The 11,031-nt window shown below is 43.4% G+C and overlaps 1 protein-coding gene across 1 annotated transcript in view; it reads right to left on the reverse strand.

Moving 5' to 3' along the window:
- The window catches only part of parp8 (poly (ADP-ribose) polymerase family, member 8), a 28,421-nt gene extending 20,060 nt beyond the window's left edge, over positions 1-8,361 (reverse strand). Inside the window, exons 1-3 of the mRNA XM_067227819.1 lie at positions 7,956-8,361; positions 7,306-7,360; positions 9-46 (exon numbers count right to left, since the gene is read on the reverse strand). Coding sequence (XP_067083920.1) covers positions 9-46; positions 7,306-7,360; positions 7,956-8,046 — 184 coding nt within the window. The 5' untranslated portion in view covers positions 8,047-8,361. The remainder of the gene's footprint in view (positions 1-8; positions 47-7,305; positions 7,361-7,955) is intronic.
- Positions 8,362-11,031: the final 2,670 nt, after the last annotated feature.

The following is an 11,031-nucleotide window of genomic DNA, read 5'->3' on the forward strand; positions in this document are numbered from 1 at the left end:
ATCCTTACCTGGGTAATCATCAGACACGTGAACCGAGTACGAGCCTCTGGGAAGAGAGAGGAGCAGAGAGAGGAGCACAGCGTCAGTCTGAGGGAACACTTTGAATTAATCAGCCTCGATCAGCTTGAGTTGAGGCGAAACTGAATAATGTGTCGACCTGGCCTCCGCATTAGAAACTAGTTCCAGTCTTCCCAGTGAGATCCCAACAGCAGTACTGGGAGGTACTTCTGTTGGGACAGCAGTCCACAGTATGAGCAGTGTTTCTCCTTGACAATTCTTTTAGGAAGCTATGACTTTTATGTGTATAAATGTAAATCTTTCGATGTCATATATGGGCTGTATAACAGCAGGTCAGGGAGGGCTGGGGAAAGACCACTTTACGCCAGCTTGTGAACCGGTAAATATCAAGTTATGGTGTGTGAATAATCTTGAGAGCAGGTGTTTATCTTGAACATGCCATTTCAAAGCCAATCAAGCATATTGTTGGCTCAAGCTAACTTCCAGTAAATGAGGCCCTGGAGAAGCAGAGAGGATTGGAGGAAGGGAGAGAGAGAGGGTCGGAGGAACGGATACACTCCACAAAAGAGAGAGGGAGAGCAACATGCAGGTTGTTTAGGCCGTGGAACGTTTTAACGGCGATGGGCTTGTTGTGTACTATAGGGAGACTTGGGATGAACTGCAACAGATGTTAAATTGGTGTGGTGTGTTCAAACAAAGCCCTATAGGAGTATTAAAACCCTTGGTATAATTTCCAAGCTCAGTGAATTATTTAATCAATACATTTAAATAATTTACATTTAAATTGTTTAGGGATCTCTGCCAATGAACGGTTTTCAGACACAAACTTGTATATTTTGGTTTTTGGACTTCCTCTTATCATATAAGCCTAACATTCCTATTGATATTTATATTAGATAAAATCTTAAATTCATTTTTGCTTCTTAAAAAAAGCTTAAGACTCACCTTTCACATAAATTGTGTTATAAGTGCTATGGTGAGTGTGCTTTTGCCACCTGCGGTAAAATGTTAATGGAGCCACTGATGTGATTCAGTGTAAATATGATATTAAGCGATCATCACAAACGAAGTGGAAATAGTTTGATGTAAGCAGAACTTGGGTCAAAGATTGCTGACTAACAGGTGTAGAGCCCCCTTTGACTGCAGCTGTGCTGAGACAGCTTCAAACCTGAACACTAAAAGCTGCTTTTGTTTTTTTTACCATCAGCACTTTGAGGTGTCAGTCCCCCTCGGTAAAAGCAGAGCAGTATAAACTGTACAGGTGCTTTTTGTCTGGCTCACGTTCACACTCTTGGCACTTGGTTATTAAATATGTGTTGAGTGGTCATTAAAATATAACATGTAAGGAAAATCGAATCCTTTTCTCACAATTTAAAGGCATTTGCAGTTCTGGAGCTCTCGTGTGGGATAACTGCTTGTGGTCTTTATCACAGATCTCCATTCATAAGACGAGGTATAATTATACCCATTTCACACCCAGAACCAGTGTTTCAGCCTGCCAGTTTTAAGTGGGTTTAAGCCAGACCTGTTTAAACAAACCTATGTAATTACCATGTTGTCGTCATTCATACAAAGGCTCATTTGTCACCCAAGCAGGACTGTTGCACTTTAGAAGTGTCTAAACCAAGAACTGAGAGCTCTTTAACCTGGCCAAACCTTCTTATTCTTTTGATACTTGTTTGTGTTGTGACATTGCAGTTATACTGCTTTAAGATGAGGCAAGCCTTGTCCACGCAGTCACAAAAAGGAAGTTTCAAGTGTCTTAAACAAGACCTGTATAGTGTTGCATTTCCTGTTTATACCCACTGCAGGGCATGATGGGTTTAATCCACCTAACTAGAAAGTCTGTGAACAGAGGCTGACCCATTTAGACCCCGTGCACGCCCGCAGTTTAGCAGCAATATTCGGTCGATGTGAAAAAGTGACTAATGTTCTTGTAAGAGCCAGTTCTAGAAATCAACTCGGCTCCAAATGAGTTGCCCAGCAGAGGTACGATAGTGAGGACGCAGAAGACGTCATATTAAGCTGCAGCATGGTGCTCTTATGTGCCTCAGACCATAGCGTAGCGAGATACTCTGTTGCATGCATAAAGTAAACAAATACTTCCGACTCCACACCTCTGTACAAAGTGACAAGTAATTCATTCTCAGGCAGACTGGCCTCTTCCTGTTCCAGATATCTGGTGGACGTGCTAGGTCTTTACAGCATACCTAGCAGGCCTGGGTGATGAGCTGTTTGTGAAAAGAGGGGAACACCTGCTTGGTTACGGGTTCCCCTTTCCGTTCCGCCTCTCAACAACAGTGAGGCCTGATGAGGCTCTTTCATGTTTCAGACTCATGCTGCTTTTAGATGGCAGAGATTTACTGTCAGAATCCCATTGTGACCTAATCATTTAAAAGGATTTCAAGGCAACAACTTCCATATCGAATGTGAGATAAAACAACTGTCACTGAAGAAAGCCTGGGTCTGGTTACGTCCACATTGATTCACGACAGTCGATCTTGAAAAAGACAACCAGGGAATGGAGCTATGGAGGTTGTTCACTCGTATAGAATAAGACTAAAGTTATCATTCCCAAAGATGTATGCCTTACACATTTGTTAAGCAACACAATCTTGATTTGAAATAGACCGCCTTAACATTTATCTCAGATTCCTCCGAACTGAATGTCAGCACTTGAATTCACACAGATAATGCTGCCACGGTTTCATCATTAAGCATTCCTGTCAGTCACTGTGTGTTTTGGGTTATTATTTGGATGTAGTTGAGACAGCTGCCATTTTAGTCCTTACAAAACTAGCTGCACACGCAGTCAAAACACCCAGGTGAGGTCTGTCAATACCACCTGAAGTCAAACCTGGACACCACCGTGTTTATGTCTGTGCTCAGTGTGCTGAAGCACAATCTGTCACAAATTGGATTACGTTTTTCCACCACCTGCACATCCGACTGTCTGCTGACAAGTTTCCTGCTACGGCTGGTCATTAAGGCAGGTGTTCCCAAGGCCTCGACCTAATCACGGCTGTCTGACCTACTCTCGCACTCTTCTCCACACGCAGCAAAACAGTGTGTACGGACCTCTCTGCCTCCCCGAAGACGCTCAAAACAGGAAGTGATCTTTATGAGACAGCAAGGAAAAAAACCCTCTAGAACAGAAAATAGAAACCTCAAACATCTTACACACAGCTGTGGCCTGGGAACTAGTCTCTCCCCCACACACACACTCACTCCCCCTGCACACCCAAACAAGACATTCCTCGTCTTAGGTACAGAGCAGCCCAGCGTTGTGGGAGTTTGTTAGGAGTCAGAAAGACACCAGAGTCCATTTGAGCATGAAGTGCCTGCCCTTGTTGATTGCTGGTAATCACAAACTCGACCTGAAGTGCTGAAATTAGATTAGAAGAAATGACTTTGCAGTGAAGTCGCCTTAATCCACTGATGAAATATGCTCCACAAGCGCAGAGGTCCGGGCTGCACAGGGGTGGAGCTGAGGACACACAGGCCTGCTGGAAGAGAACTGGCTGTGTGAAGCCTTTAGAAATGTACTTCTGCGTGGCCATAAAACAATATGAAGGTTTCCTCTCCCATAACTTTGACATGCTAAGTTGAATAATTTCATGCAAACGTATTTAGAACAAAGGCAAAGTCACCTTGTCAGGGTGCCAAAGTATGAACTTATGCGGAGTATTTCCGATAAACGAAAACTCGACTTCACTGTACAGCTTTTGAATAACTCTCCCAATGTTTACCATCTGAAACCTACAGTAATTCATGAGAGGCATGTCAAGTAGTGGTTTTAAACTTTTCTAAAAAAGCAGTGAGTTTAAAGATTACTTTATTTAGACACAGTGTACTGCAGTTTCCTTTTCCTTGAACTCCCCGAGTCCAACAAGATACACAGACAAGCCCTCGACGCCTCTGAAGAGTAATGGCTCGGCTAAACCTAAGATATTTACTGGATCTTGTCAAGTGGTGAGTTGGAAGCCAAAACATATTATGTTTGTATATTACATAACAAAAACAGAGTATTTGTTTTTCGTTTTTTTTTGCTTTGATTCATGTCTATTAATATTGATATTCTTATTGATGTAATACATTATGATAATAACATTAGCATTCTACAGACACTGAGTGTCTGGCTATTTTGTTCTGACAACAAGACTTAGTGATTTACTGACTTCTAATTTAATTTCTTATTTTCCAACTGCAAGACATTTTGCCAACAAAAATATAAGTGACGTTATCCACAATGACAAATATAGCACAATAAAAGGTATAATTTTTAACTGCACCGTTATGATGACGCCTATGCTCAAAAAGCAGGAAGTAGGTCTGTCTCAAAGGAGGATGGGTGAGGATCAGGTACAATCAATCGGGCACAGAGGAGGTATCTCTGTGTGTGTGTGTGTGTCCTGCAATCCAACCTCGAGAGCGTGTTTCATCTCCTCAGATCCCAGCTACGCCTCTTAGAGAGACAACAAATCAATTCAGGATCAGCTTGGAGAGAAATCACCTGGTGGGAGGCGAGCCCAGCAACTTCCCTTGACCTTCCCGTCAAACTCCACAACCACCTGAGTTCACCAAACATACACGGATACAGGGAAATACCCACATTCAATTAAATGGAGTTTTACAATTAAACTTAATATCAATTCCTTATTATTGAAATATCGTTTTTTAAAGAATTATAGTACAATCTTTTGGCGTAAGACTGCTTGAATACAAAGTGGAAATGTGAAGATGCCATAAGAAGGACATACTGTGTTACACTAACACAGAAGGACGTACTGGGGTACACTAACACAGAAGGACGTACTGGGGTACACTAACACAGAAGGACGTACTGGGGTACACTACCACAGAAGGACATACTGGGGTACACTAACACAGAAGGACGTACTGGGGTACACTAACACAGAAGGACGTACTGGGGTACACTAACACAGAAGGACGTACTGGGGTACACTAACACAGAAGGACGTACTGGGGTACACTAACACAGAAGGACGTACTGGGGTACACTAACACAGAAGGACGTACTGGGGTACACTAACACAGAAGGACGTACTGGGGTACACTACCACAGAAGCTGCCATCCATTGAGTGTCACACATCTGTTGTCTAAATGTCACCACAAAATGGGTCAACGCATTGGAATGTCCCCAACTTTACATTTATCCATAAAAAGTATCTTGGGATTTTCATTTCTTTCAAAGAATAAAATGAAAGAATGCTTTTTCATCAGCAACAGTGTTTTTGTGTGTGTTTGTGTGTGTGTGTGTGTGTATGTGTGTGTGAACAGGAAATTACCAGCTTCCTTTTTCCAACACCCTAGAACTCTCTTAGCAGCACCTGGGCTCTTTCTCTACTAGTGACACTTGTCACTCTGTGCTCATTCCAGTTATCGATTTAAGAACTCAGGAACAATTTGCTTGTAATGTTTCAACACAGACTGTTGTGATCTGCTCAGTGTGACTTTTTATTGACTTTAGTACCTTTCTGTCAGTTCCTTGTGTACTGTGTCTTCTGATTCTCTGCACATCTGACAATTCAAACTTCTCGAATGAAATACTTTATTTATTAAAAGTATATATTAGTGTTTCGGCATTCAGCTAGGATAAAATTCTAAAATCTTTATTTAAAAACATTTGAATTAATGGAGGCATTTAAATGAATGGGGTAATTGTCTTCTATTGTCTTGACTCAAGTCAAAAGCCTTGGAATGTTTTTTTGCTTCGGAAAGGCCTTAACAAAAAATATATTTTATAAATCGGATATGTGAGATGAAAAGAGAGCATATTTCATTGGCAATGGGTGTGTTCAGCTGGGGGAAGAGCTAGGCTCTTTAAACTAAGCTGAGGAAATCCAACTCTCTTTTCCTCCAGGGCATTGCTAGGTACAGCTTCTACCTTCTCCTGAATCTAGACTCACATGAAACAAAATGACTCAACAAGATTGAACTCAGCCCCTCCTTTCATGTGCGCCTGGCGTCAAGTTGGCAGTTGGCGTTCTGAACAATATGAGCGTGCAATACCTTGTTGGCCAAATATGATCATGTGGCACTTGGGACATTCTGTGTCTCTTGGATGCAATGGCACATTAATGATGCTGAAAATAATCAAGTCTAACGGCTGGCCGGTGTCTCCGACATGGGAAGCAAAAATTATGTCAGGCTGAGAAGTCACATCACGTTCCTGTAAGACACGGCTGATGTTAGATTTCAGACTTGACTGACCTCACTCAAAAATAAAGAGCTACCAAAGCTGGCTCTAAGCAGAGACTGGGGCTAATGATAACGTGGGTTTGGTTTTGTGAGAGCTTCATGACATTACCTGAGAAGAGGCATATTCACGCCCGATCAGACAATGTTTACATAACGCTAAATTCAGGGGAGCACCGTCAAACAAAATGTAGATCCTTGCATACATACAATTATAATTAAGTCTCTATTCCATGAAAAGTCAACATGTTTGTGGTGTATGAAGCTGATAGTGACTCGTAAATCCCGTTTCCAAATTAATTGTATGTTTATTCAAGACTGAACAGGGGGGAGCATTCTAGAAGGTAATTTGATCATTTAGTCAGGATCATTTTTCAGGTGTTATATTGCAGGCTGGTGGAAAGATAAGTGAACAACCACAGTCAGACTTCCTGTTGGCTCACGCCTGACTGTGTGCATGGCTACACATGTAATGGTAATGGTCAGAGCCAACCATCGACACGGCAGCCATTTATGCCCAACTTCTGGGTATGGAAATGACTTGGCAGACTACTTGTAGTCTAGACTTCCAGTCTCTTAAAAATACAGTGTCATCCATTATTCTGCACTGGATTATGTCTAGTAAATCTTGTTCAGTGGAATTACTTATCTGGGACCGGCACAGAGTCTAGTGAGCAATGGGTGCACTTGCTTAACACCTCATTTAGAATTAACATATTTATCATGATGATGGCCTGCCTGATGCAGAGGAGACCAGGGCACTACTTTGTGCCATGTGGTGATGGGGCTTCCACTGAATACACAAGCATTCTACTGTATTACGGCTCTTTGATCACCAGCAACTAGGCCTGGTTATCATGCAGCCCATATGAATCATACCGTGGTATTAACCTTGATGAACAACGTGAGCCTTTTTTCTCTCCAGGTCAAAGTACATTATTCAGCCTGAGGCTTAGTATTACTTTAGTCTGGAGGTAGAGACCATCACACCTGCCAGTGTGGTTCGGCCCTGGATGTTGAAGAACCTCAAAATGACATAATTGTAACAAATCATTGAGAGGATTTACCTTTTGGATCCTTTGGAATAAGTGAATGTGAACGTGGCGTCTGTGTATCTAAAATCTGAAATGAAAGGAAAATGTGGATTAGTTAGTAACTAGAATCAATCGGGCGGTTTTAGTAAAGGGGCACGGCAATAAGGACCACAAGATAAGTCCCTTTCAACAAGTGCAGTTTCCATGGCAACATCATATAGGCTAGGGGTTTCCACTGACAAAAGATGTAAATTGGAAAATGTGTTTATATATTTACAGAAGCATGTCAGTCTGAACTATGTTTGGTGATTTCGAATTGGAATTTGTTGGTTGGCGTAGACTACCCGTTACAGACTAGATGAGCTAAACCGCGAATGTGGACGAATGAAAGCCTACTGTCAGCATGACAAGCATATTAATGTTATATTTTCTGCTCTATTCCACCAAGGTCCGAGTACCTGAAAGCATAGAGTATAGGAATATTTAGGGTTAGCCAATTTCCAAATACAAAAGCCCACCTTCTGGGATTACAGAAGGATGTTCTTTGGGATATCATATTGCAGGTTCACACTTCTGCAGTTTTTATTTAATTTATAAACAATGTTTTATAATGTGTTCCATTGGATAGGCTACACATACGTTTACCCCACCGGTAAGGAAAACATCACTAAAGATAAACTCACCAAAGAAAAGGCAGTCTTTCTCTGCCTTGCACCTTTGAATTACGAGGTCGACGTCTTTTTGTATTCTCTCTTGCCTTGAACACATCCCCATGAAATAAAACCCACTGGAATGGCTTTTTCTTATAATAACAGCAAAATAATATCCCTCAAAAGGAATAATGTACTCCAGAGACTGTTGTCTTAATCGAGCGTGTTGAGACTGCTTTGGTAAAATTCCAGGTGTGTCCGACGCACCGTGTCGTTTCAGTTTTTACAGGCAATCATTTCGGAAAACAATGGATTGTGGTAACGTGCTCCGGTAGTTGGCAGTTCCACACCTCGATCATGTATTTCATAAAGAGAGCCTGCTTTACACCGGAAGACCCTGTCTCCGCTACTCATCACTCGGTTGAAACCAACAATGGCGATTTCGAGCAAGGGTTAGAGCTATTACCAGTCTTAAAGTGAAACCACCACCGCTATAAGAGGATAGGAAAGAGGAAGAGGCGCGTCACGAGGACACGATTCATAGACAGTTTGGAATCAACAAACGGTCCTTTAATTATATTATTATTTATGTCAGACCATGATGGGTTCCATCTGCCTCTCCCATCATGTACACATTCATGAATGACAGGTTGTAGGACCCATATTCAGTTTCATAAGTGCAGAGTAGGCTACATGAAAACAAATATCCGACATTCTTTTAGATCCACATACATCCGGATAGAAAACCAGATTTATTTTTACAGTCGACCAAAATCGAGATTGTGCCACCTCAAAATTTGTCTCTGGGAATTCTTGAACTAAAGTCTATTTATGATCCACTGCTCAACCATTCCAACTTGTCATCAAGTCACAAAGAATACATGACACCAGCAACATGGACATGGTTATAACCAGAGGAAAATCACCTTTTCACCTTTAATGGAAAGTGAACAACAGTTCTCACATACTGGGATATTGGAAGGTTCCCGTGAGTCAGTGTTGGAAGCTGAGTTGCAAATCCACTAACAGATGGGTGAGCTAGTTACAGCATTATGAATCCATACATTTGTCATTGCACCCACACAACAGGAGGGAAGTAAATGGAGACTCCAGCTCCTGTGTACACACAATTCAAATATTTTCAACTGAACATTACCTGACATAATTACAGTAAATATTTGTGAAACTTCATAATAATCTTGATATAAGAAGTGAATATGGATATGCTTTTGACGAAACAAATCAATCACCCCATATTGCACAAGTGTTTTTGTGTTCCAGAAATGTCTCCTTAGGTTGTAAACAACATGTATTAATAACCCCTCAAAAAGCCTAAATCTTCTAAACATTATAAATAAAGGAGTATATTCTACAGGTGTGGAAACGGGTAAATAAATTGTACACTGTTGTTCTGTTGTCACAGTGGTCAACACTGTCACTACACAACCATACAATGCAAGCCCAAGTAACTGCAAGTTGACAAGTCCACGTTTGCTGTGACGCAAACACACTGTGCCGTGCCTGTGTGTCTGGGAGCTGAACTTGAAGAGGAGCGCCTCGTGTTTGTCATGCAGGAGAATCCTGGGACAGATAGCAGGAAGCCTTTGAACTTCACATGAAACACACGAAGAAGAAGCGAAAGGTACGAGGAGCTGGGCTCTTCTCCCCTGCTGCAAGGGGGAAGTTGTCCTCCGCTGTGTGGACAGGGTGCTGCTCCCTGCTGTTGTCTGTGCTGTTCGGAGGAGCTGTGTGGACAGGGTGCTGCTCCCTGCTGTTGTCTGTGCTGTTCGGAGGAGCTGTGTGGACAGGGTGCTGCTCCCTGCTGTTGTCTGTGCTGTTCGGAGGAGCTGTGTGCTTCAGAGATGTCTGGAGAGGGCCTACCACTAGGGTGAGTCATCGGTGTGTGAGGAAATAGTGGAGGTGGATATTTACACCCACCTGTTTTAGTTTGTGAATAATCTAGTCATCCACTGTTGTTAATCATCCGATTTGTACTTTTTTTATCAGTGTTTTTGTTATTAGTTCTGGTCACAATGCAAACTATTGTTCTGGATGAAAGCCTATAACATTGCACCGTCTTGTTGCTATGATGAGGTCATTTCATCTTCGGGCACAGAGAGGACAAACTTTATACCTTGTTTGTCCGTGTTTAGACAAGCACTCAAAAGACCTTGGCTCCAGGGAGTGGAAGATTATTTTGGAACTGATCTACTGTTAACTTCTACAGCACAGGAATATAAAAATAGAGAGGGGGCGAGATGGAAAGACACAGAATGAGAGAGATAGAAAGAGAGGGAGAGAGAGCTGGGGTGACAGAGAGCTGGGGTTTGGGCAAGTACCAGTAGCGGATCTCCAACTGGAGCCAGTCCAAGTTGCCCCTCTGTCCTGTTTGGCTGTTTCAGACGGCGGCTAAATGATGAGTGAATTAGATGCATTATTCATTGGCCCGGATTCTGGCAATTCCCCACGAGGAAGAGTGCTAGCCCCCGGGAGGAACAGTGCTAGCCCCCAGCAGGAACCGTGCTAGCCCCCGGGAGGAACCGTGCTAGCCCCCGGGAGGAACAGTGCTAGCCCCCACGAGGATCAGTGCTAGCCCCCAGGAGGAACCGTGCTAGCCCCCAGCAGGAACCGTGCTAGCCCCCGGGAGGAACCGTGCTAGCCCCCAGCAGGAACCGTGCTAGCCCCCAGGAGGAACCGTGCTAGCCCCCGGGAGGAACCGTGCTAGCCCCCGGGAGGAACCGTGCTAGCCCCCGGGAGGAACCGTGCTAGCCCCCAGGAGGAACCGTGCTAGCCCCCGGGAGGAACCGTGCTAGCCCCCACGAGGAACCGTGCTAGCCCCCGGGAGGAACCGTGCTAGCCCCCAGGAGGAACAGTGCTAGCCCCCAGGAGGAACAGTGCTAGCCCCCAGGAGGAACCGTGCTAGCCCCCACGAGGAACCGTGCTAGCCCCCACGAGGAACCGTGCTAGCTCCCCTCTAGCTCAACGGCCAGAACCCAGGTTCAAATCTCCCTTCTGTACGTCACTTTAGCAACTGCTAAATGAATACATTATTCTCATTATTATACTGTGAATACTTGATGTGTCCACAATGTCAGAGACATTTGTCAGG

Source organism: Osmerus mordax, chromosome 24, assembly GCF_038355195.1.
Source record: "Osmerus mordax isolate fOsmMor3 chromosome 24, fOsmMor3.pri, whole genome shotgun sequence".
NCBI lineage: Eukaryota > Metazoa > Chordata > Actinopteri > Osmeriformes > Osmeridae > Osmerus > Osmerus mordax.